At 42.8% G+C, this 27,991-nt stretch overlaps 1 protein-coding gene across 1 annotated transcript; it reads right to left on the bottom strand.

Annotated features, from left to right (window-relative positions):
- Positions 1–2: 2 nt before the first annotated feature.
- itga11b (integrin, alpha 11b) lies at positions 3–26,752 on the bottom strand (the record flags this gene model as incomplete). The annotated part of the gene is made up of 30 exons (XM_083667156.1): positions 3–138; positions 560–673; positions 1,339–1,434; positions 1,630–1,740; positions 1,902–1,985; positions 3,239–3,352; positions 3,526–3,616; positions 3,735–3,818; positions 4,126–4,202; positions 5,313–5,411; positions 5,617–5,821; positions 6,516–6,601; positions 6,738–6,848; positions 8,284–8,420; positions 10,278–10,441; positions 10,750–10,880; positions 11,114–11,317; positions 11,558–11,701; positions 12,872–13,020; positions 13,143–13,287; positions 15,675–15,745; positions 15,874–16,039; positions 16,254–16,398; positions 16,502–16,650; positions 16,770–16,897; positions 16,976–17,090; positions 17,273–17,364; positions 17,755–17,864; positions 20,976–21,087; positions 26,704–26,752. 30 exons carry the CDS (start codon positions 26,750–26,752, stop codon positions 52–54), a joined length of 3,570 nt encoding a protein of 1,189 aa, XP_083523282.1. The 3' UTR covers positions 3–51.
- Between the last annotated feature and the right edge of the window lie 1,239 nt (positions 26,753–27,991).

Here is a 27,991-nt window from a genome sequence, read left to right as displayed (position 1 = left end):
TTTGGGTCCCTGAGTGATGGAGGCTGTCACTGGCCCACACTATCGCCACAGTTACCGCTCCTCCGGTGTCTTCCCATTCCCGTTGGCTACCTGCTCCTCCTCTTCCTCACGCCGCTTCTGCCTGTTGAAGAACCCCAACTAGGGTGGCCGAAAGAGGGGAAAGGGTGTAACCACAACTTGAGTCATTTATTTTGTGTCAACACAAGTAACATACCATTATCTAAATGGCAAGTTTATGACATTGGTACAGTTTGCACCTAGGCATAAAACATATAGCAAGATCAGTAAGTATGAGTATCAGTGATTTTCAGTTTTAAAAAAGAGAGAATGTCAGAGAAGAATTCTCAACAGAGAGGACATTTCTATTGAATTATGTATGTTTATATAAATAGGGTTTAGTAGCTCCTGAGAGCATGTCATTGCCTTGAATGTATCAAACCATTTCAAAGAGGGAACAGGTAATCTGCTTCAAATATATGATTCACTGTAACCTTTGTAAAGGTTAAGGCATCAATGACTATGATGGAGCTTTGTGCAGGAGCCAGGAGGATGTGCATACCTTCCACAGAGCAAGGACAAGCAGGGCGAGCAGCAGCAGACCACCAAGCGTGCTCCCCACTATAATCCAGATGGGAATTCTGTATTCTTCCTCCTTTCTCATCTCCAGGATTATCTACGGGGGAAATATTACAGATTGGACTCAGGGATGCAGGGATGATCTGGGCTACCTTGGCTTTGATAGGGAGTGCACTTGACTTTGATGGGTGATGGGTCACCAAAAACATACATTTAATACTGTCTGTAAAGTATTGTTCATTATGTGTCACTGTCTAAGAGAGATTTCTGAAGCAGGAGTGATTGAAACTATTATATGATTGCACCTAAACATATGAACCAGAATCAACTGTTGGAGTTATCAATTTGTACCCATAGTTTAATAGTAGTGAAATCTAAAAACAAATGAATGAATCTCCAAACCTCATTACAGTCCACAACAGCAAAATAATACACCGGAAGTAGATGGGGAGAGCGTTCCTGAGAGTATTACTTTATATCAGCAGGTGGCAGCATAGTCACATCTAACTGAGCAGCTAACACCACATTATCCTGCTCCTCCTCGTGCTTGAGCCTCACCACTCTGACAAGCAAAACACACTCAACAGTAGGGGGTATAGAAATAGCACACTCAAGGTAGCCCATGCCAACAGTAGGGGGTATAGAAATAGCACACTCAAGGTAGCCCATGCCAACAGTAGGGGGTATAGAAACAGCACACTCAAGGTAGCCCATGCCAACAGGCTGTTCTTTATGAGTGTGAATAGGATTCAGAGGTCTTACGTGTCTCACTGGCCTGTCCTCATGCAAGAACATGTGACTGGAAGAACCCAGCTCTAAAGAGGCAGCTGTCACCAACGCCAGAGATTTAAACTTCACCTGAGAGGAAAAATATGATGTGATATCACTTTCACAGAGCACTATTTTTACCAGTCAACAAGTACAATTAAACAATTTGCAGTGATCATTTATATAGACACAGTTTATAGAACACAGTTATTGAGAGGCAGGGAGGAAGACGGGTGCAAACGTCAACAGACTGCAGAGTGTGTGGGTTTGAGTAAGATAACTTACTGCGAGTAGAGCTTGGAGGCACAGCCGCCCCCTGACTGTCACCTTGACCTCTTTGTACTCAGGTAGGGTGAGTCTGCACTGCGCTGTCAAGGTCATGCTGTTGGAGTGGTTCTGCAGAACACACACAGGGACAGGGATGCCCATGTTATGAATAAATAAATAACTGGTTACATACTTTGCATATACTGTAGAGTCCACATACTATAGACCTTCAGAATGCAAACACACACATACACACACACACACACATGCACGCACACGCAGACAGTTACCAGCTGTGGGATGTGTGAGAGATCTTCAGGAGAAACTTGGCTTGGAGTCATATGATGTGGGAGGACACAGTGAGAGCTAGCCATCTGGTGAGGAGAGAGAGAGAGAGAGAGAGAGAGAGAGAGAGAGAGAGAAAGAGAAATACTCAAAGAAAGCCCACGCCAAACAATAAGAAATAACCTCTTACCCAAGGCTGGATTATGGACCGGCTAGTGGGGCCAGTGCCCCAGTGCCTCGGACTGCCAGGGGGCCTCCAAGCCTCAGGCCACACGCGGTGTGTGGCCCAAAACTTCTGAAGGAAGTTAAACGCCAGGGCCCTGTTTTATACCCTTGCTAAGGTACCTCCCTACCTTGTGTATGTGTCTATGTTTTGCATAGTGTGTTTCTCTGTTTGTTGCACAGCAAGGCTGCAGTGCATTTTCTCCAGAGACTACAAAAACAAGAGGAAGGGGGGTTGCCATGATACCAGGTGTTGCAACTCCGTGGTTAGGCCATTTCCTTTCCCTCAACAAGTATGGCTTTTAGGCCCTATCACATCAACACATTCTCCAACCGTATAACTATATAGTAATCAAACATTTTAAAGGATCTAGAATAAGTACTTTTCAGTTGGGGACTTTCCACCACCTGACCTGCCCCTCCCGGCAGGCCTTACACAATATCCCCTTTCTTGCAGTGATTAATCTTTGTACCCATAACTACAACTTTCAGTAATATAGTACCTTACTTCAGTGATCATCCCTAAGTAAGATTACACAATCAAACATGGGTATTCTCATATTCTTAGCACTTTCTTTGATAGCGGGCCGTCATCATAATGAGGCCTAAGCAGATATAGTGACACAGGGTCATACACTCACATTCTAGTTATGTCTATGCAGTTTTAGGCTGTTACATATGTTTGAATCAACTTATCACTTCAGTCACATTATCTTTGATTTCTACTCATCATCTGTATGCAATTATGCAGTTACACAATGTGTGAATCATTTTATCATCTATAAGCAGTTATGCAGTTGCACCTATTTGAGGGATAAATCAAAGATAAAATGTGTTTCAGGAACATCCGCAGGCGCGGTGTCCCTCGTCAGGTTGGGCCCCCAGCTGCTAAGCTTTTTTCTCTTTCTCGCAGTGTCGTGGTGATTCACCAAGGTTGCTCTCAAACCTCGGGCCAATCCTCGGGCCAATCCTGCTGTGCTTAACTGGGTAACGTTGGGAATGGTGTTTAGGCCGGGGAAAGGCCATACTAGACTCGCCCTCGGCGACAGTGCGCACAGCGCAAGCTGACCACTAGGCCCCTGGGTCCCCTCACAGGACCATGATCCGACCCTCCTCTTACCTGGTCAATGTCGAAGTCTACAATCTGGAGGAGGTGATTCCCACTCATTGTGACTGCAGAGATTCCAACAGTGAACTGTAAGTCTGTCACTGGAAAAGAGCCCAGATTCTGGATCTAGATGTTGAAAATGGGAAAAGACCTCAAAGTAAATTGCTCGAAGTTACTCACAATCAATGAATGATAACAAATGGTATGTCATTTTGTCTCAACCATGGGTCCGGCGCCACTACTGTGTGACTAGCAGTAGGCAGCCTGGTCTTGGTAAAACAAGGACTAAGAACACTCACGATGTAGGTCAGATTAAACGCAGGACTGGTGCTGCCTTGTTTGTTCCGGGAGGGGTCTGATTTGATCTCAAAGCGAGAAGGATTGGAGTCCCTGAGTTTTAGAGAAAAAGTGTAGATTAGAATAAATAGTTCCCAGGTGTTTAAATACTCCCTTCAGTTTGCATAGATTATGTGTTTGTGTCATTTGGCACCATTGTGTGGAAACGTACCTTGTGAAAAGGAGGTCAGCCTCATACTTAAGAGGGTGGAAGATGTCATTGACATTGTTCTCTGGGTTCATCTCCTCTCCATCACTGTAGAGCACAACATAAATAGGACAGACTTAATCAGCTGTCTGATAGTGTTGGGCCACAATACTGTACATGTAGGAAATGTCAAGAAGGAGATGAGTGAACCCCCTTAAATTTTGGCCTCTAGCTCCTGCCCTTTCTTCAGTATCTAGGTCTACCTAGCATATTGCTGACATATATCAAGTCCCTGATGATCGATGAACACCAAAGGGGCAGAAGCTAGGGGGTAATAGCTAGGGACTGAAATTGAACTGAGCCACTGCCATTAACAAGTTCACTGGTGTGCTGTCAGACTTCACTGCACCCTTACCTGTTGGCTTCCAAGATGACCCTCACGTGGTTCAGGAAGACCGAGCGACTGAACTCAAACTCCAGCCGGAAAGACACCTGGGACGAGGGTGGAAAATGAGAAATCACATTAACCACTAACGTTATTCACTGAGTGCACTGTAGGCTTGTATAGGTTAAAGAGCTTTAAGAGCTTCAAGGTCTCCCTGGTAAGAAGCGTGTTTTTAGAGTGCTGTGATTCGCCTCCAGCAAAATACCACCTGATATAGTCCTGAGACTTATAAAGGAAAGCCGGCAATAACCTTCACCACGGTATTGTCAATTAAAGTTGACTTTCAGGCAGCCATCTCTGAAGTGGTGCTGCGGGGCTTTACACAGAGAGGGAGGGCCGCTGCAGGATTAGATGTACTTTTTATTATCCATATGCCACATGCCTTGTGTTGTGTCCTAAGACTCAGCCCAGCTATTAGCCTAATGAGGCTATTAGGTAAATTCGATTTAAATTACATTTTCAAGGCACATTCCTTTCCTAGAAAGCTGCTTAATAACCTAACCATCAAAATACTATATGAGTATAATATGTGGTATGTATTATAGATTGTCACCAAAAAACATTTATACTGATCAAAAACACTATTTTCCATTATGCTGACACAGAAATGCATATCCTCTCCTCCTCCATATAAATATTCTCGTTATGCTGTTACATTTTCTCACACCTCTTTGATTTAGTGTATGTTATTAGAATACCTCACAAGTCACGATTGACAACATGTTCCCTTTACCCTTGGGGCAATAGGAAATTCAGAAGTATTAAGCCAGGGAGCTGAGAGGCGTTTTAAGGGTTTCTAAAGGAGGAAAACACAGCAGGTCAAAGCGAGTCAGGTTTCTGCTCACAGCCAGAGCACAATAATGGATCTGTCACTCACTGTCTACAGGAGAGGATCATGAAACTGGGCACTAATAGAGGAATCCTTAAAATAGTGCTAAGCGATTTTCTATTCTTTCTAGGCACTGCAGGATGGCAGATCCCACACTACCAAACCATTTGCCACATTAGGTAGAGAATGCAGCTGGCAGTTCTCCTCTCCCCAGGTAGGAGGTGCATAATGTGCCTGTCGTTGATCATTCAAGATGTGTCCATTTAAGAGGCTCTGATGTTGGCAGGTGCTGAGCTGAGAAAGACAGGAGCAAAAGTCCATACAGTACCTGGGTCAGTGACCTCATAAAGGGGGCGCTGACGTTACAGGTCTTCACATTCCTGTCTCGGTCCTCAGAGCGACACTCTATCTTGATGTCTGAGTGGTCCTGCAGGGAGGGAGTGATTGGCTTAGTTGTGTGCTGAATAAACAGTCTGGCTAAAAATGTAATTTATAACAGTCATATATTGATGTAATTGTATTTGCTGTAATCGAAACAGTTTCCGTGATTTCTCCTGCTTCAATTCAATTCAGTGCACTGAAATGCACACATGCAGGCATGCACACACACACAGTGTCTCTCTGTGGCCTACCTTCACTATGAGGCTGGAGAAGAGCAGGTTGGGGGAGTGGGAGATGTTGAGCGTGGTGGTGTAGGCGTTCTCTCCCTGGTTCTCCAGACGAGAATATACCACCATCCTCTTGCGTGCTGCCTCCACCACACGTTCAGTACCCACAGATGCCCCCTGGTGGCGACACAGCACCCATCCAGCATGCTCCTTCGGTTCACAGAACTTCCTTTGGGCATAAGAGACACGTGAATTTAAAAAAAAAAATATTAACCTTTATTTATACAGGGGAAAACACACTGAGACCAAGGCCTCTTTTGCAGGTGCACCCTGTCCACAATATCAATACAATTACAAAACAACACATACAAAAATACAACATACTAAAATACAGAAATCAATATATAATATAAAACCAGAATATTATGTTATATCAAGAGAAACAATCACATCCAATCAACACCCTAAATTGCCTGTGTGGCACCAGAAAAAACAACTGTAATGTGATTGTTCCAGCGAGGTGCACCACAACTAAAAGCAGATTTACCCAATTCAGTGGAGACCCGAGGAACCTCAAGAGTTAACCAACTCTGAGAACGAGTCAGTAATTTATGTTCTAAAATTTCAATAATGAGGTTAGGTAAGCCGGGAGTTTATGCAGTAGGGCATTATACACAAAAAGGGAGTAATGAAGAGATCTACGGGACTTTAACAAGGTCCAGCCAACCTTTATGGGGGGCTCATGTGGGGACTACCTCAGAGTAGTGTGTGCCTGTGTGTGTGTGTGTGTGTGTGTGTGTGTGTGTGTATGTGTGTGTGTGTGCGTGCGTGCGTGCGTGCATGCGTGCATGTGTGTGGTTTTTCGGTGTGTGTGCATGTACGTATGTTTGTGTTTGCATGTGTGCGCATGAATACAAACTCACCTGCTGTCCAGAAGGTCTGTGCGACTTTGGAGGATAAGGTCAGGGACACAGTTGTCATCTCTCTCACAACCATTCCAGAAAGGGAGCTACAGACAGAGGGATGATTAAAAAATGAGGCAAAATTACAGTACATTAATGCATCTGTCCCGAGTTGAGGAAGGGAAAGGGAGGCTCTTGGTACTGTATCTGGATACACAGGTGGGGGTGCAGGGCTCTGCTCACCTCAGTCCTGAATGTAGTGGGCCAGCCAAGGTCCAGCACTGGGCCTTCATCTGGGCTCTGCAGCCCTACCTCCACCACAAACATTATGGGTCGCCCGTAGTCTGTAGTCTCCTGTTAGGACGAAGGGGACAGTTTACTTCCTGACCCACCTGTTTACAATATAGATATATACAATATTATTGATACAGAAGTAATAATAGTGTATGCAATGTTACATAAACTTTTAAACTGAAAAAATAACCCTTCGGAAACTATTCAGACCCCTTCACTTTTTCCACATTTTGTTGTGTTATAGACTCAATTTAAAATGGATTAAATTAAAAGAATTTGGCACACAATACCCCAGAATGACAAAGCAAAAACATGTTTTTTTTTAATTTCAGTACATATATTCCAATTTAAATACATAAGTATAGAAGTATAAGACTCTTTGCTATGACACTCTTAAAATTAGCTAAAATGCAAAAACCTCTTCAACAAATCACTCAATAAGTTGAATTGAGTCCATCTTAATGCAAGGATAATAGTTCATGTAATTTTGGAATTAATATCTTTGTTTTTATAGGGTCTCTGATTTGCATAGGAATCAATTACACACTGTGTAGATTAGGATGTCACTACCAACTCAGCAATCCCCAGTCCCTGCCGGTGATAAACATACCCATAACTTGATACAGCTACCACTATTCTTCACACGAGAGATGGTGCAGAACTGCATTACATGTGCTGGATTTGCACCAAACTTAATGTTTTGTAGTAAAAACCAAATAAACACATTTCCAGCCACTTTCTTTGCTGTATCACTTGAATTCATTGTTGCAAACACAATTATGGATATGAGATAGATTATTTTCCATTAAGGGATTCTTTTCGGCCACATGGTTATAGACCAATTTTGTAGAGTGACTGAGATGATGTTGTCCCATTGACTGTGCTTTTTCCTCTCCACCATTCAACTTTGTAGAATTTTGTAAATCTCCCCAGGCATCAGGGTCACATTCCTGAGCAGTTTTGTTCCTCTCCAGTTGCTCAGTTTGTAATGACAACCTGATCCACACAGTGTGTAATTGATTCCTATGCAAATCAGAGACCCTATAAAAACAAAGATATTAATTTCAAAATGACATGAACTATTACCCTTGCATTAAGATGGACTCAATTATTGAGTGATTTGTTGATGACATTTTTACATTTTAGCTAATTTTTAGATTGCCATAGCAAAGGGTCTGAATACTTATGTACATGAGGTATTTCTGTATTTCAATTTGAAAAAATTTACTGACATTTCTAAAAAACTGTTTTCGCTTTGTCTTTCTGGGGTATTGTGTGTGGATTGATGGCAGTTAATCCATTTTAAATAGTCTGTCTATAACAGAGCAAAATGTGGAAAAGGTGAAGGGGTCTGAATACTTTCCGAAGGCACTGTAAATATATATATATATATATATATATATATATATATATATATATATATATATATATATATATAAACTGAGTGATTCATAACCTGTTTTAACCTAAAAGTCCTCTGGCTGTGCTCTCTCACCTGTACGTAGAAGTTGATTCGTTCACAGGACTCCTCCCCGTGCTGTAGAAACATGTTCCTGGGCTGCTGTCTGTCACTGTCGTCCAGCGTGGCTCTGGCATACCTCCGCTCGTCTATCAGGACCGTGTACCACACACCTGAGGGAGGGAGAGAGAGGGAGAGAGAAAGTAGAGGACAGGGTCATACACTGTAGTATATAGCTACTGAGAGAGGAGAGGCATTTTTTCTCTTTTCTTTTCATATGGTTTGAGTGAGGATACACCAGTCAAAATATGTTAATATTCACCACACACTGCTGCTGACAGGCAATCATGTTGACACGCTTCGCTTTTATATACACTTTGAATTGAACGATATCCTGAAGGATGTCTCAGTGTGGGGTTAGCTGTATGTGTCAGGCAGTATCACTTCTCGATCAGTCCAAATGTGGACATAAAGGATATAAGGGTGCCTGGCGGCCCCTTTTTATCTCTTTCATTCCAGCCTCTCCTCTCAATGGGCGGTCACAGTAGCAGGGGAATGCAGAGAGGGGAGAGAAGTGGAAGCACGAGATGTTGTGTCTGTCAGGTTTTCCTTTCATCTAACAGCGGGTTAGAAAGCATGCAACTCTAGCCCTGAGGTAAATCAGCCAGCCACAGTGTGTGTGTGTGTGTGTGTGTGTGTGTGTGTGTGTGTGTGTGTGTGTGTGTGTGTGTGTGTGTGTGTGTGTGTGTGTGTGTGTGTGTGTTCTGTCTGATAGGAACCAGATGAGGGGAAGGATGGAGATGGCGGGAGGAGAGGAGGAAGAGGGGAGTCAGACTGACACACTTTAAGCCTCTCTCCGTGGCTTGCTTCGCTGAGTGAAACACTTTAAAGAGTTCCCCCGAGCCCCTGGGCTTAGCACATTAGGAAAAAGGTTTCCATGATCAAATGTGACTGACCCGAGCCGAACATCTGATAGGAATTACACACGAACACGACAACGACACTGCCTCTGTGTATCTGCCTCTATTATTTCATTATGACCTTCTCTATTTAAGTTGTATGTTTTGTATCTCCCAGTGTGGTAGCTTGACACTTGTTAGAGGTTTGTCTTTCATGAGCGTCTTTGTCACGTCATAGAATCTAGTCGCTATGCTCGAGTTTATTTAGTTAACTTCTTTGGTTTGTTATTTTGTCTGTTCCTGTTCTACTCCTTCCTACAAGTAATATGGCTTTGCCTTTTAACTGTATTCATTCCTCTGGTCTCCTCTCTGCCCCAGGGCCCTACCACACACACCTTACAGCAGGTGACCTGCAGCACTTTATTATGGGGCACTTCAATATGAGGCTTTTGGTTGGTGGACCAAGAGCAAAACCTAAATACCTAGTGTACTACTGGTGTACTGTATTTGCCTCAAGCTATATAATCAAGCAAAATTGGCTAAGAATACTGGCATTTATCACAAAACAGGGGTGTAGCCCCAGTGTTCTAACTAAATTCACAACCCAGCACTGTCTACTGTATAATGGCAATTTAATCATTTAAATCTTCAAATTGGCTTAAAATGGCATTCTATCTTACACTATAATCCCTACTTGTGATTCAAGATGGGTTGAAACTCATGGACTCAAGAGTTTCACTACCCCTACTTCCCTCACTAAGTCCCATCACATACATAAATGTCTATCCTGTGAACTTGGCCTGTCAGAGCACGCTGCAGGGGTATTAACTGTGGGAGAGAAAGAGAGAGAGAGAAGGAGTGAACGAGAGTGGAATGGAGTGAGAACAAGGAGAGCTTTATAATGTTCTGTGGTTCTTGAGGTTTGTTGGTCTCATTGTGCACCCAAATCTTTACTGCTTTCACCACTAACGTCACAAAGCACAATGAGCAATCTGAGCTTGAGCCCTGACCAAGATCTCCACCACCACAAACACACACATGCACGTGCGTCTGCACACACACTTGGTGGAAGACTGCACTCATTCTAATTCCTTTGCTTCAGTAAACCAAACCCTGATTCACATAACATACCCACTCCGTTCCTCTGCATGGGTGTCCTGGCATCGAGACTCAGACACACAATAGCAGACATGCAGGTGACATCTTTGCCTCCCCTGTGACAGTCCTTGTTGAAGATGTTGATCTTTGCGGGCTCAAAGTTGACTTTGGCTTGGATGCGCACAACACCGCGAGACCTGAGGGTAGAGAAACAGCAACATGCCATCATACTACATTTTAGAACATATTAGGAGGTGTTGTGTCAACAATTAGTTAATTAATTCATTAGTATTAGTTGCCCTTGGGAATGTGTTGGTGTAAATCATGGTCAGAACTGTGAGTCACGATCTGATGACGATTGGGTAGTGTGAGTGGGGACTGTGAGGATAGCACAGTGGTTGTGTGTGTGTGTGTGTGTGTGTGTGTGTGTGTGTGTGTGTGTGTGTGTGTGTGTGTGAGCGCAAGACGGGAGAGTGTGTGTTTGAGGTGGGTGAGTGTCACTAACCAGATAAGCACTACAGCACCCAGTGCCCCCACAGCCAAGTCCACCAACCCGTCATCATTTACATCCATCACCCCATGAACACTACGGCCAAAATACTGCAGACTAGAGGATAGGCCTGCCGCAGCAATTCTCTGTGTGTGCATATGTGGGTGAGAGAGAGAGAGAGAAAGGAAAGAGAGAGGAATAGGGAAAGAGAGAGAAAGAGAGAGAGCGCGAAAGGGAGGGGGGGGGGGGCAGAAAGAGACAGTTAGTAAGACTGAATAGTCTAATCAAAAACACTTACTAGTTGGATGTGTGTGAGTGATTAAAGATCAGTGCATGATCAGTGCATGATCCACTACATAACATGGGAATTGTATCTTACCTGTTTGTATTTGTGTTTTATGCCATTGTGCTGGCCATAAAAGAGGTAAATGGCCCCCTGGTGGTCATCCTCCAGTGGTGCTCCAACCACCACCTCCTTGTAAGTGTCACCGTTCATATCTGGGATAGAGGCCATCGCTGAGCCGAAGCGAGAGTTCTGGGACTGGTCTGATACTTCAAGGGCCCCTTCATGGATAAAATGGCTCTAGAGAGAGAAGAATAATGAGAGAGTGTGTGAGAGAGTGTTAAGAGAGAGAGAAATATCTCCTTCACAGACTACAGACAGATATACACACACACACACACACACACACACACACACACGCACACACACACACACACACACACACACACACACACACACACACACACACACACACACACACACACACACACACACAGGGCCGAAAGACACACGCTCCCAGCCACCTCTCCTGGTCCTCACCTGAAGAGTCACCCTGTAGATGTAGATCTTGCCCCTCTCCCAGCCCTTACTGAAGAACATGGGCGCCGCCACAAGGAGGAAGTCTGTCACCCCATCCCCATCCAGGTCCAGTGGAGCAATCTCACTCCCGTAGTATGAACCAATCTATAGAACACAACAATCAGTCCATGTCCTCCACAGAAGAGCAGTGCAGCGATTCACTTAAAGCAGTGATACTCAATCCAGGTCCAGGACAGTAACAGTGGGTGCAGGTTTTTGTCCTAGCCTAGTGCCATCACAGCTGATTGAAATAATCAACTGATCTCCAAAACCTCAATTAGCTGAATCAGATGTGTCACTGGGAGCTGGGACAAAAGCTTATAGTGCTGCGGCTGTCCAGGACCAACATTGAGAATCAATGACTTCATGACAGCGTCATATTCATATTCAACCTGAACCATACCAGGGGGATTCAAATCTAAACCTTGGGGTCTGCAGCCCTCCTGGTTTTCATCCTTCCCCTCTACTCAGGGACTGCTTCAGACTGGGGCTAGTTGAGTGGACGCTAATCGACATTACAGTAATCGATCAATTAACTGGCAGGCCTTGTCAATTCTGTCCAGTAAGGCTGGAGAGAACCCCTTCATATCAACTCCGTTCCCCTAACCGTATTTTTAGCCCACAGACCCCACCAGACAGGAAGTGTAGGACGGGGGGTCCAATCTGAGACAGGATGCACAACCTAACACATCCCAGCCGGACCGGCTTACTGTAAATCTGGCCCAGTAGCTACAGGCTACACCAGGCGACCACAGAGAACAGCAGCACTAAATCCTGATTCCTGAGGGGACGCTACATCGCCCCTGATCCTCAGGAATGCACAGCACGGACTCTCTCTCTGCCCCCCCCCCTTCTCTCTTTCTCTCTCTCTCTCTCTCTCTCTCTCTCTCTCTCTCTTTCTCTCTCTCTCTTTCTTTTTTTCTCCCAGAGCAGTCTGGTCTGACACAGTGGTTAGCCCTTGTTTACTGGGAGCCTGTTGCCTGGGGTGATGCGTCTGTGTGCCTGTAACCCTGTTTTGATTGGATGAATGCAGATGAGAAGCACATGGGCCAGTGAGACGAAGGCCATCTGGACTGGGCAGTGGAGTCTAGGCCGCAATGGAGACTCCCATGTGTCACGCATGTGTGGACATACACATATACAAGCTCTAGTCGACACAAAGAGGAGTGCATGTGTGTGTGTGTGTGTGTGTGTGTGTGTGTGTGTGTGTGTGTGTGTGTGTGTGTGTGTGTGTGTGTGTGTGTGTGTGTGTGTGTGCGTGCGTGAGTGTCTTACCTGTTGGCCCTTGAGTGAGTATAGGATGGTGAGGTTGCCGTTGTTTCTCAGGGTGAAGATGATGACCTTGCCTGTGTGGTTAAAGCGGGGTGCTCCAGCCACATAGAGTTGCACGTTTTTGGCCGACATCACTGAATTCACTGAGTAACCTGGGAGAATACACAGTACAGCTGTGGCTGCATGACATGACAGACAGATATCAATAAACCCACCTACCCATCCATCCAGCCATTCATCTGTCTATATTTCACCTCCCCATCCCTTTGCTCACCCAAGTAGGCACCATGGTTCTTCAGCTCTTCTGGGAACTCTTCTAGATAGGAGGACTTGGGCGGTACTACCTTTCCATGGCGTGTCTCTTTTAGAACTGCTCCGTTCCAGTCATAGGCCCCCACTGCCCCTACTAATATGCCATCCTATTGGGACAAGCACAGAAACTTCACTCAACTCATACACTCTCAAACCCCAGAAAATCTTGCATTGGCATCTGTACAAATGTATTCATACAATTAAAACGAGGTGCAGAGATGACACATTGAAAACAGTAGACAAATACTGTACATATATATATATATATATTTTTATTTTTTATTTTTATTTTTTTTTTACAAATAATGGGTTGAAATAATGTTACATAATTTCAGAGAGTTCATTTATTCTATTATAATTTTCCATTCGTTATCCTGTTTTTACAGATTTTACAGCCGTAAGACCAGAGCACTCAGCAATAAAGAACGGCTTTAGTACAATTTTCCAACATGCATCACCATTGAACAAATGACAACACAAACATGTGCACATACAAAACAAACACACCCAAACGCACACACACAGTTGAGACTGCATATACACACACAAATGTGTGTACACAGTCACACGCATACGTCCAGAGGTGAAAGTCGTTAAAGGGTAAGTTACGCATCTCTATGGACAAGTAAAGTATGGATCATGGTCAATAATAAAATCCTTGGCAGCGTCAGTTTCATTAGGCTGCATGCATGGGAATGTTCACTGAGCACTGCCAAATGCTGTGGTCCACATATGCGGATCTAATCCACTGTGTGCAGGGCTGTTGTAGAGTTCCACTGCAGTACTGCGTCAGAGACCAGCGATGCTTTCTGAAAGTGGAGCATTCTCTGTGCTATTGGAATTGACTCTGACCACAAAATTAACCAGACTGCAGATAGAGATGTTCTGACCACTGACACTGCACTATTCAGATTAACTGATGATTAGATTGCAGGTAGTTTTTTAAGATGAAGAACCACAAGAACCAAAGTACACTGTATACTCATCACTGACCCAGAGCTGACCTCAGATGCTGATGTCATCCAACAGTCATCTTGAAAACTACATGTGAAAGATTCCAACAGCTACCAGGACAAAACCAGGGGTTTGAAGACGTAAACACAGTGTTAGCTGGTAACTACATACATCTCATTGGAGAGAGAATCACAATAAAAAGTTATAGTCTTGGTGATCAACTTCAGTTCTTCCTTCATGAGCTTCCAGGAGAGCTAACCAACTCCAGAAACTCCAGAAACACTTCTTTATCACAGTAATCATAAGTCAAGACTACCAAAGTCACAAAAAATAAAATAATTGATGTTGATTTTCCAAGGGACAAAGTGCACAGCTTATTCTTTTCCTGAGAGAGAGAAAGAGAGATTTCAACAGGCTGAATTTACTGGTACATTAAAGTTCAGATACTGACACCAAGTCCATGGGCTGATCAGAGCCAACACTACAATCTTAGCTCAATCAAGACAACTGTGCTGTGAAGATAGAATACACAACGGCCAAGTATTAGCTCACTCATAGGCCGTTGACGTGGACAGTTTGACTAGCTGCCATGGCAAATTTGCACAATAAAGTCTTCCATTGCGATGGATACAGCATGCATGCCTATTAATGCTTATGGGGATTAAAGATACAGTTTCTTTATTTGCTATTTTGTGTTTGTAGACACAGAGTAAGTGCCAATGCCCCTGGAGTGCTATCATTGAAGACTGCTTGATTCAAATAGGTGATGTTATGCTAACTTGTACTGAGAAGGGAACAGCATTCAAATGACCGACAGAGGGACAGGAAAGTAGTAGAGGAGAGGTGAGAGAATTAACACAAAATTGATGATATATAACTGTACCATGTTTTTTACATGTACCATGTTACTATTATTCTGCTAATATTCCTGATAAAAGAAGATATCAAACTACCAGGAAATAAAGACAAGCAAAGTCACAATGGCATTCCTAGGACAATGGCGGAATGTTTTATATTTTCTGTGTGTGTGTTTTTAGCTGGCAAGTTCTGTATTCAACAAAACCATCTGCACACTCTGGTCCATTTTTCCTCTATAAGACTACCGCCCAAAATAACTTTCCACAACACTATCTTCCCCATTCTCAAATTGCCCCTGGAATCCAACAATGTGAAGTATGAATATGTTATTTTTCCGAGGGAGAGTTGTGCTTTCTTTAGTATCCACAAAGCCCTGCTCCATGCTATTTGAAACAATAATATTTCTACAACACTTTCCGTAAGAGCTCCTTACATTGAGCAGAGGTATCTCACATAAATCATCAATCATCATTCACCAATGTATAGGTCCCACCTGGGAGATGGAGTTTTCCCAAGAGTGCAACTTCATCCTTCATAATTATCTCTTCACTTGGCCATGCTCACCATGAGAAAAAGTTAAAAACCACTTGCCTATTCCAACAAAGCATGGAAAGAGGCTTCAATCTTAGGGCTGAGTGTAAAACCATATGCCAGGTAAGGTTGATGACCAGTAGTGACTCACATCCACTATGTGCGAGGAGAACCCAGCCTGAGACATCTGCAAGCCAAATGCTGTCCCGTTTGTGTTTGTTCCTTAGGAGAACAGCAGAGTGACAATCAGTCTACACACACAGTCACAATACAGTCCTCCAGAACAACCCTCTACAATAATATTACCATTGCAAGGCTAAACTTTACAATCCCAATGAAAGGTAATATACCCTCTAGACTGAAGATCCTCTCTCCCAGTGCATCCACTATGTCCTTCAGCGCTGACTCATCAGTCACATTGAAGAAGTGTTCGTCGTCAGGGTCACTGGCAATGAATTTGATCTCCTTCAAGAAGGCCTCCGGGTTTATCCCACGCCGATTGTAGTAGCCCAGAACCTAGGGACATGACATTAAATATACACATCAAACAGGGGATCTGGAAAAACAATAGAGTATTAATACTAGGAAAATCTGGTAATATCATAGAATATCAATAGAAGCACAGGATATGGAAACCGCATAACGTGTATAACCAAGGTTGTGGGTGGAATAGAGCATGGGAACACAGGTACCTGGAAGAACAGGGGGTTGGAGAGAGGGATGGACTCACTGCAATGGCATATGTGGTGATGTTGTCCCTCTCACCGTCCTCCATAGCTTTCTGCAGGTCTGGGCTGTCATGGGACTCTCCGTCGGTGATCACAATCATTACCTTCTTGGCCCCTTTCCGACCTCCACGTTTAAATGCCTCGGTTCTGAGATGAAACATGAAAACATTTCTCAGTAACTTTCTCAAACAACTAAATGATAACACTTTTACACTATGAGACACAACGTGTGCCACATAGCTCTGTGTACCGTGCCCTGTTGATGCCCAGCGCTGTGCGTGTCTCCTCCCCTCCTCGCTGGTCAATGTTCTTGGCTGCCTCTACCACCTCCTCCACTGTGCGATAGTCATTCAGTTGGAACTCATGGACCACCCTTGAGCCATACTGCACCACTCCAACCTGTAGAGATACATGCTCTCAGAGAGATACATCCAGCTGACACAGCAGAGTAATGCTCACTTTATTACTATTACACTATTCATCATTAGAATCAGATCAGCACTTCAGCTTTAACGCACCTGGATCTGACCTGGCCCAATGTAGAACTTCTGAAGAATGTTGATGAGAAAGTCCTGCACTTCATACCAGGGGTATATGGAATTAGATCCATCCAGAACAATCACTATGTCCATATAGGTCTCACATCCTGTAAGAAACAAATGCAAACCGTCAGTAACTCCACCAAACACATCATCTGTGTGAGGTATAGAGTATGTTTCTTTACTCTGGAAGGCTGGAGCGATGGTACGGGAGAACTTGAAGCTGGCATTGACCCTTGAACAGATCCCTGTGCTGTAGTAAGAGCTCCCACACTCGTACGACCACAGAGGACCACAGGCCTGAAATACAAAGCCATCACAAACCACATTGAACTCAGTGGATACAAATAAGACTACAGTAAATTCATTTATTGTGGAATACTGATGTTTTGAAATTAGATACAGTATTTATAACAAAGCACATTGAGGACCGGTAACTCTTTGTTTCCAATTTATATAATTTCACTTCTCCTGTCCCTCACCACAAAGCTGTTGTCCTTGGGGTTGGAAGCCAGAGTCATTCCCAGCCTCATTTTGTCCTTACGCTCTGACACATTGTTCAGGGATACCTTTCCTTGAAGGAATTAACAAAAGCAGACAAAAAAAAAAAAAAAGACAGTTATGACAACAAATGTTTAATTGATGAGCTCCAATTAAGTCACACATTCAATCAAATTCATCGGGATTAGATATCATATGTATTGCATCACAGACATATGGTTGGTTGTACTATATACATCATATAAAGCTCCCACTGGGACATATCAGGGTGTAGACTCTGCATGAATTGGACTTGTCAACAATGTGAAATCTCAATCCACATCGCATGGTACAGGTGTTTTTCATCTGACTGAACACCTGTTCTCCTCTGAGAGCCAGATTTTGTACTGAACGATATCCTGCGTGTAGGTATGATTTGATTTGTGGGGGAGATTACAATGTGTAATCTATCACTCAGTCATACCTAAGTTGAGTCTAGAGCAGTTGGTACTGGCACTGGTGTCCATTGGGCACTTGTACACATCGCCTGTCTGGTGCAGGCCACTGGTTTCAAAGGGGGCTCCAACTAATAGCCTGGAATGACAAAAACAGCATATGGATTTCAATAAAGAGAGAAAAGACAAAAAGAAAGACTGTTGGGGTGTCTAAGTGCGAGAAACCTGGAGGCCATCTTATAGACATCCTTCTGACCTTTTATCAATATGGCAGTTATTACAACCACAAGATGGTCCCCTGGCGTCCACAATGCAGTGGGAGATAAACCTGTGACAGCCAGAGACAGGGCCTTATCATCCTGCAATGATTGTCAGTTCAGCATTCCAGCCAATTTCCAATGACGCTGCTGAAACTATCAGCAGTGAGCCTGTTAAAGTCAGAACCTAGCCGTGAGAGTGTCAGGGAGAGAGGGTAATAGCGCTAAGTGGGGTAACATCATGGGGCCTGGGCACAGTGCTGGGAAAGGCCTGAGTCACGTTGGAGGAGATGCCATAACGAAGCCCTAACCCTTAATCTGCTAATGTATTTAACATTCAGATCAAAAGGAGCTGGGCAGCGATGACAAACCACATCCCAAACCTCAGCCTGCAGAAAAGGTCTGAGTGTGAAGCTACATTGCTCCTGTATGTTCACGCAACAAGAGGAGTTGACAGCAGTCCCTGTTGCGTCAGGCCTTGGTAAACCAAAATCCTATGTGTTTGGCTCCCACAGTGGCATTTCTCTGACATGTCTGAGATTGTTTTGGTTTCAATTGATTATATTTTACTAGACCTCAAGTTTGATTCTGTCACATACTGTATGGTAAATATCCTCTTGATTCAAATCGAATGCTGGGCTTGATGGTAGTCTGTCTGTAGCACTCTACCACACATTGAACTGAAGAGATGTTTTTCATTCCTTTATAAGTTTAACCAATAGTAAAGCTTACAATTTAATGGGTAACAATCCCAGACAACAGTTTGGCTAACCAGAGGTATACTGTATGTGTTAACTTTGTTGGCAGGCTGGCTGGCTTTGGCACTGACAGTGGCCTCACAGTGGCAGCACTGCAAAAATGAGACCAAACGAAAACACACTAACAGAAAAAACATAATCAATCACCATGAGCACACACACAGATCAGAAGAACAAACATCTGCCACCTCTTAGTGTGACCTTCCCTTTGACTAGGATCAAACAGGTCATAGGGTCTGACCCCTTTACACAGACCAATATCTCTGTCTGCTGTCTTTGGCATCTTGCCTTCTCTGAGGTATCAGAATACTCCGGTACTTTTTCCGGTACTTAGCCACATGTGCCACCATAAGACCAGATCTGGCCCATAATTGTCTGCTGACCGGTAGAAACATATCATGGCCACATTCCTTATACCAGAGCTGACCCACAGCAAATTGCTAACTCTCACCCAGAGCTGGCCCCGTCACATTTGGACTAGGTCTGGCCCATATAATACTTGCCATTTCAGGCACTCAGCCATATGTGCCACCACAAGACCAGATCTGGCCCACAATTATCTGCTGACTGGGTAACAGGCTGTTGAATGCACTGATGTCAATTAATTATCTTGAGTCTATCAAATCAAATCAAATCAAACTTTATTTATAGAGCACATTTCATACGCAGATGCAACACAATGCGCTTTACAGGAATATGAATAAAAAACATTAAAAGCAAACAAGACATAACATGAGAGATAACACGTATAACAGTCAAACAGTAAAAGCAGGGAACAAGTGAGGACTGTAGAGACTAATGAATGGTAAATAAATGCTCAAATGTAATTTTAAAAAAAAGGATGCGCTACAATTACTGAATGGCCAAAAGACTAGTCAATTTGTTTTCCTCAAGTCCATTAATCAAGGGCCAGATACAATTCATAGCATTAAATGTAAATGTCATACCTTCCTATAAGAGAAATATGTACTTATTGACTCAACATATTTCTTAAACTCACAAAGTGCATAGACAATCTCTCCAGACTCCAATGAAAAACAAAGCTCTAGTTGTGGGGTAACAACCATTCCTGTAGCACTGTAAGGTTTGTTTTCCTCTCCTTCTTAATCGGCCAGTGATGAGATGCACAGAAGGGGGCTTGGGAATAAGAGACCACAACACATATTTTCCAAAGCCATCAGCTGCCTCAGGATGCTAGCGAACAGGTTGCTAGACAAATATTTTCCACTTATTTACCTATGACTTCAAAGGCCAACATATTTCGCAATCCTGGAAGACCGCAAGATATTCATCATGGCTGAAAGACTTCCAGTTTGAAAACAGGAAGAGGACCAGGAAGTTGCAATCTCACCTAGTTAAATGATGAAAACCTCTCCTCAAATACTCAAAACTTAGCTACCATATTTCAAACTAATGGGATAGTTGATTATATCATAATAACACAATAATAAGAACCAGCTGGACCTGCTCCTTTTAACAATGTCACTTATCTTGAGTTTCCAGGGGACTCACAATGTGCATTCACCATGGAAAACGGTTGCAGATGAGAGACATTAAGAAGAAAGATGGGATATTCTGTGAAGCTAGACTCATATATACTCCTGACAGTAGACACTAAAAGGTGCCAAGGACCAATACGAATAACATCCAGTGCTATAGAGACGTGTGTGTGTGTGTGTGTGTGTGTGTGTGTGTGTGTGTGTGTGTGTATGTGTGTGTGTGTGTGTGTGTCTGTGTGTGTGTGTGTGTCTTCTGTGTGTGTGTGTGTGTGTGTGTGTGTGTGTGTGTGTGTGTGTGTGTGTGTGTGTGTGTGTGTGTGTGTGTGTGTGTGTGTGTGTGTGTGCGCGCATGTGTCCAACTGCGCAGGATGGAGGGATGAAGCACTGAAAAGCTATAGGGATATGGATCGCAATGTTTCACTTATGGAATGTGGTAATGGTAAACATCTCAGCTCCAGGCAACAGTTCCTATATGAGTTTGGGAAGAAAGCAAGACTGACTGTATTGAGTCTGTTTCGGGGAATCAAAACCTGTTGGACCTCTTACGTGAAAATATATGATTTTTTCCAACAAACCTTCCAACAGTGTCCTTAGGACAAGATCTAATGAGAGAAAGAACTGCTCTTTCTATGAGTAAACAGTTAGTGGAGAGGAAGTTATAACGTGATGAGTGTAAGGTGGGAAGACATTTGGATAGAAGAGGTTGGATTGTTTGAGAAAGAAGAGATTGTCTTACCACTTCTGTCCTCCTGCCTCATGCTGCTGCACTGTGTACCCAAACTGGGCCTCCCTGGAGCCCTCGATGATTTTGTGCTTCCTTGTGTCGAAATTAAAGCAGTGCTGAAGACCTAAAACACAAACGGTGCATTGGATAAGCATAGCATGTATTTATTACACAGAATTTGTGTAATAACACATTTACTACACATAGTCTCACTTTAGTCTCAACAGACTACCACCACTGGCAGAGTGACAAGAGCCAGCAAAAAACACACTGTGAGGAGGCCCAGGCATTGAAGTTACAGGCCCTCTCACTTACAGAGCCAAAGGTGGCCCCCCCAGATATACAGTAGTAGCATGTATTACACTTTCACTACAGTACTCTTATGAGACACTTCAGATTTGTGTATTTGTGACATGATTAGCCCTGACCGTCAGTAATCAGTGTGAAGAAATCCTGATTAACCTGATGTGGTAAAGATTAACCCAGGCACGGAAATTGATATGCAACCTAAACTTATTACAGATGATATAGGACAAATTCACCACTGACAGCTGGTCAAAGACCAGACCCTTCAGAGTGAAAGAGACTGCCTCTCCTTGCCTCTCTTCCCTCCTTTTTTTCCCTTTCTTCTGCTCCCTCTCTCTCTCTCTCAGCTCTGGAAAGGCATGCACCATACACTCAAACAGCAGCTCCCCCTGGTTTCAATTGAAATGTTTATCAGGAAAGGTCACATGAAAGGGAGTGGGGGAATGCTTTTCTGATGTTCCCAGAGCCCATTAAAAAAGGAATATTACAATAATGATGTCACATCTCTTTTCAAGTTTAATTTCCACCACAGGAAACGGTGAATAGCAGAAATATATGGAACAGATGAGAAGATCACCCTCTTGGCAAACATAAGAGGGTCAAGCCAATCTGACTCTCTGTCTGACTTCCTCTTAATCCCTCTCTCTCTCCCTGTATTTAGTCCTTCTGTTGTTCTGTCGATTGCACTTGACTCCAAGTCCTCTTTGGCTATTGACCTGAGTAACTGGGTGTTGTCCTAGCAACATTTAGGAGTAGGCTTAATTTAATGGGATTTTTAAAGAGTCATGTGACTCTGAACTGGGCAGTGTTGTCCTTTTGCTGTCTGTATCTGAATTTATAGAAAGGAACAAATTGTACCATCTCTCAGTGGAGTGACAGAAAATGAGCACTCTTGGCTCCTCAAAAAGGAGAGAGAGAGAGAGAGAGAGAGAGAGAGAGAGAGAGAGAGAAAGAAAGAAAGGAAAAACAGCTTTAAAAGTAATCATACTTAATCAGACATAGAGCTCCTTTTCCTCATCTGTCAGGAACAACACAATTATTATTATTATTCAAGAATCTTAAGTAAAATGCCCCTTTCACAGTCAGAACTCAGGGTGTTATCTAACTTGAATAGTGTATTATGTGACCTGGTACACACCTTTTGGCCACAATAGCCTCACAATGTTAATCCATGGTTTCTCAACACTGAATATTTGGAAAGTGATGGGAAGGTTTGCTATCATGATATTAAGGGTTGGCAGAAGAGGTGCTGTGGCCTACTGGTGAAGGAAATGAACTTGTGAACACTAGGTCCCAGACGTCTGCCCCCTGATATATACACTTCACAGGAGATTCCTCAAGCTGTATTCAGCTGTGCAAATGACAACTATGTCTAAAAATACAATGAGCCGTGACACTGTCTTGCATGTCTGTGCCAACAAAGGAAGTTCTGATTATTTTGGCTGCTGAGGGAAAGAAAACATTGAAAAAAGAAGATTTTTGTGTACACTCTGCCCTGAAGTTGTGTTTGGTGTATATGGTTGAGTGAAATCTGCTTCTGTTTGTGGAAGGCTGAGAAACAACTAGATTTTTCTGAGCTGTCTGAGGGACTTGGCACAGTGAAGACACCTCAGTAAGATCCAGACCAGACATTGGACCTGAGAAAGTCTGTAAAAGTCATGGCCTGACTCCCAAACCTTTCAATGTGCAGCAGTTTGTCTAATTATTTCAACAGTTAGACATTTGGATGATCTCTGGCTCTGAAAATGTTTATAGATTTTTCAGATTTTTCATAACCCATTTTTGTGTTTTCCATCGTTTTCGTTTTCATAATTACGTAATTATCTAGAGATGCTGCTTGGATATTAGATTTTGAAGCAGATCTGATTTGAGGACATTTGAAGGGTAGGCTGTTTACAGCAGTGTTCATATAATATGTTATGCTTAGAGTTTGGCCTTTGATTCATCATAGAGAGAGGAGAGAGAGAGAGAGAGAGAGAGAGAGAGAGAGAGAGAGAGAGAGAGAGAGAAAAGAAAGAAAGAAAGAAAGAAAGAAAGAAAGAAAGAAAGAAAGAGAGAGAAAGATAGCCCTGAGATAAGACATCTTCTTAATTCCTCTCAGTAATATCAGCAGACAGTGATCCAAGACTGCTGCCCACATAAATAAACCCAGCCTCAGTCACTTCCTTACACACTGAGGCCAGGACACAGAGAACTGGCACAGCATCACTCACTGGAGTCTAGCTATGACCACACTGACTTATAATAACCTTTGAAAAAAGGAAGACATATACAGTATATATATATACTGTATATGTATATATATAGCTGACCTGACTTTGGGTCAGTGTCCCAAAAGCTTTGTAGCATAAAGGTGCAATATGTAGCTTTTTCCCCGTGAAGAGTTAACTAAATAATCATACTGAATCATTACTTATGATGCATTAACCGACTGTGACATTGTGTGCACCTGCCTAGACCCTGCACTTCTGCCTGAATTCGATTTTCCAAAATGTTCGGAACGTTTGAGGGCATGTAACCTGCGACTTGCGTGTGCTGTGACTCATTGGCTACCTACTGTCTGGGAGCTGCAAGCATTTCTCAGTGCAGGAAGCAGACCTAAGCCAGGGAAGCCGTCATGTGCAAATACATTTGTAACATGTATTCTGATGATTTTTCCTAGTAAACGTCTTTGTTTGAAACTTTGGGTTTAGCGAATGTGAGTGTCTCCACTGGCTGGCTCATTTCCATGTTCATGTTTCTGTGAACACTTCCAAACTAAATAATGCACTTTCAACCACACAGGTCCTTTGCTAATTCGAAGGTCATGTAACTAAGACATTCACTGGATAAAAACGTGTAAATGATTGACAGATTAATTGTTTCAGTAGTTTGCATTAGCAAGGGGAGGGAGGAAGGAGGGGACACTGTTCTGAATTGTCATTGCAATTCCCATTACAGTCAAAAGAGGGCCTGTCAAACAGTATCCTGTCTTTAAGTGGCACTTAATTTATCCTGACAACCCAGCCACAAAGCGTGAGATAGTAACAATTGTGAAATCCATGTTTGCAGGTAAAATTCGGTTCTACTCTCTTTTCCTGAGTCGTAGTCAACACAGCTTTACAACCACTGAGCCAACCACTCTCCTGTCTTTCTCTGAAATCCATCTGCATTCTCAGAGTCAGTCCCCTCTCCCCCCGCTGTAAACGTAGTGCAACAGTTGTGCAACAGTCAAAAACTAACCAAACTGATGTACGTTATGTTGCTTATTTACGTAAATACAATGTTAAAAGTAATATTTATGTATGTGAACTTCCTAACCAAATGGATACTTAGGTTTGATCTGTTGTAGTTTTTCCCTCTGTATTTCACTTACGTGAGGAATGGTGTCATTGATATGATCAGATGTTCATCATGTTTAAATTTAGCATTTTATTTAACTGTACTCACTTTTGATGTGTCCTCACTTGGGATTCAAACTCATAACCTCTTGTAAGATAATGCAGTGCCTTACTTGCTGCGCCACCTGGTCAGTGCAGATTTTGAACACTCATGGCTACATATTGGGAAGGCCACACATCTGCACTTTGTAAATGTTGGCCTAGGCACTGTTATCTAGTGTTTCAGTTAATCTACACCCTAACCATTGATTTCAGTGTGTCAGTGTTTTCTGCATAGTTGTCTAATGTTGGTGCGGTATATTTTGTTCTATAACACATTTTTGACTTGTCTTAACTGATGATGACATTTTTGACTTGTCTTAATTGATATGTTTCATATTGCAAGTATTTTAGTAGTATATAATATTCTTCATGAAGCATTTCGAAAAGTGGATTCTTGCTAATTACCATCATTGAGCAGCAATGTGGCACAATTTACTCCTGGAGTGAAATATTCCTTTAAGTCACATTTCCCAGTCTTTATAGATGTGTTCTGACACAAGTTGTTTTATTGAGTTGCATTTAAAAGATTTAAGAGTGTCCACACATTTTTTTAATTAAATATATACTTTTAAGGGAAAAATCTCACTGCTTTTAGTTTTTTCCTTTGGTGTGACATGGTGTCATTTGGGGTGATGCTTATAAAATAAGGGGGAAAAAGAGTGCAAAAAATAATAATAAAAGTGGAGTATGTGGCAGGTACTGTCATCATACTGTAGCACAAGTACTGTAGCAAGTCAATTCATTGATTTTTCATTGAACAATGTGCCTTAAAATCACAGCAAATCTAACTGGAAAGGTAATGGGGAGTCACTCAAGTCTTACCATTAGAAGAGCAAATTCTGTATTATTTCACTTGATAATAAATGATAGCTAATTGGGATAGTCAAACAGGAGTAGTCAAGGATGAATATAAACAAGTTTGTTTGTCAAAATGTGATTATTTGAAATGTTATATATTCATCTGTTATGGTGTCACACCGCAGGACAAATTCAAGGCATTGATGCATTAAAAGGTTAATAAAATTGTAATGAAACCTCAAATCCAAGATTACAACATATTTGATTGAGAACTTAAAGGGAAAAACTAATTAATTCAGTCATAGAACTCATAGAAAGCACAGTTTGAAAAAATAACCACCGTTTTCACATATGTAGATTTTAATCTTCAATATGATGAATACATTTGTTTCTGTTTCTATTTTTTTGTCAATTACCCAGTTGCCAATAAATGCAAATGCTCACTGAAGATCAGCCATGCCTGAGTGTAGCCCCAGTTGAGCTGCATTACTGCTCACAATAACATCATTGAAGATGTGTGATTCATTATACTGACCCCAAATCAGGCCAAGGGCCAGCCCACCCCCCTCTACACTCAATGGAAACTGACTCAGAACAGATTATCATGGAGCACCATCCTGCTCCAATATTCCAGAGAAAGGTTTAAAGAGGAGGTTGACAGACAGATAAGTACCTCAGATGAGCAACAGCTTTCCTAAAGCATGAGCAGCAAGGCCAGGTCAGTGCATCAAGCTGTCAACTCATCTCACACACTCCATGCTCTGGCCTGAGAGGTAGAGCAGGCTAACACACACACTCCTCCTCACACACTCCTCCTCAATCTTTCTCCTTTATCTGTATACACACAGAATAATCTATCATTAGAACATAGAAACCATCATTCATTTTTCACCTAAGGTCACTATTAGTCCTCCCACCTTTTCAACTTTGCAAATGGATGCATACCTAGCCAGCAAGAGCTCACTGAAACACAAACACATGAACACTTCTTTGCCACATGCTCTCGTCTCTCTTTCTGACTCACTCAGATGTCATGTGGATTTATACTCTCTTGCAATCATTTACTCACAAATAACCCCGATGCAATTACACACAAACATGTCAACAACTCTTACTCTTTCACAAATGTTCACTCTCCAACACACACACACAGTACAATGTCTTCATCCTTCTATGATTCTCTCTTTGTCACTCTCACTCACTCACTCACTTACCTGGCAGTAGGCTGCAGGTCCACAGCAGTAGTGTGTAGTAGTATTCCATGTGTGTGTGTAAGAGTGTGTATGTTTTTGAGGGGCTGATCCTGTGCTCTCCTTTTAAAGCTCTCACTTTTATTGACTCCACTGCTTCTCCACAGCCTCCCTGTATCTGAGGGAAGTAGGAGGGACTGACTGAGCTCAGCTGCATAGTAAACACAGCCAGGAGGCAATGCTCCCTCACTCATCAGCCTGGACATCCTGACTCACTCATACAACACACACGCTCTCAGACATACTCACTCATACAACACACACGCTCTCAGACATACTCACTCATACAACACACACGCTCTCAGACATACTCACTCATACAACACACACGCTCTCAGATATTCACACTCTCATTGATAGATATTATAAGTCTAAACAATTACAGACGGTAACAGTGGGACACATGCCACTCACACTGAGACACACACACCACATGTTTGCAATGTGCACATCAACGGTGTTTCCTGTCTCTGGGATTTGAGGAGGCAGATATTGAGAACAAAACATCACTAGGGGGGTTTGGGATGTTTATCCTCTCCTGCACGTTGCCCATTGACTCCACATGAGATTCAACCTGTGCATAAACTCGTTAAGACTCCTAGTTCGGAAAGCCTGGGGAAATCCTTTACAGAAAGTAGCTACAAAGGGGTGGAGACCCATTTGAAATGAGTGACGCCTCGAAATGAGTGACAACAAGCAACCATTCTACGGGAATGTGTGGGGAGGGTTCTTGGAATGTAACATCCAATGAAACTGTGAGCACATTCTCCCAACACTCCGTCCAGTTCAATCCAAGACAGATCGGCTAATCTAAAATACTCCAGACCAAAGGTGTCATACCGTCATTTGCTGCTAGTGACTCCTTAAAATCAAACCGTGTCATCTCAGCTGTCACCACATTACACAGATTGAGTATCCCATTCTCTCCAAACATTCTGAAAGCTGATAAATCTCTCCTGAATGCCAACATTTCCTCCTCACATTGAACTGTTATTGACAGCTGGACATGACTACTTTCATCACAGAATTTAAAGTAGGAGGGTCTATCCATTCTTGACAGAGTAGTTGTTCAATCACAGGAAAGTAAAGGCACTGCCTCATATACCGTCACATTTAATATGAATTTGGGAATTACCGCTTCATAATCAAGCGTGGCTGTACATCTCCCATCTGAGGGAAGAGCTCTCAAGGAGGCAGAAACAATACTGTCTCCGTCCACTACGCTACTGGCTAGCTGTTGTAAACTTTGAAT

The sequence above is a fragment of the Argentina silus genome (genome assembly GCF_951799395.1).
Source record: "Argentina silus genome assembly, chromosome: 3".
Classification (NCBI taxonomy): Eukaryota; Metazoa; Chordata; class Actinopteri; order Argentiniformes; family Argentinidae; genus Argentina; species Argentina silus.
The sequence above is the reverse complement of the archived record's forward strand: the minus strand, read 5'-3'. Positions and strand labels throughout refer to the sequence as shown.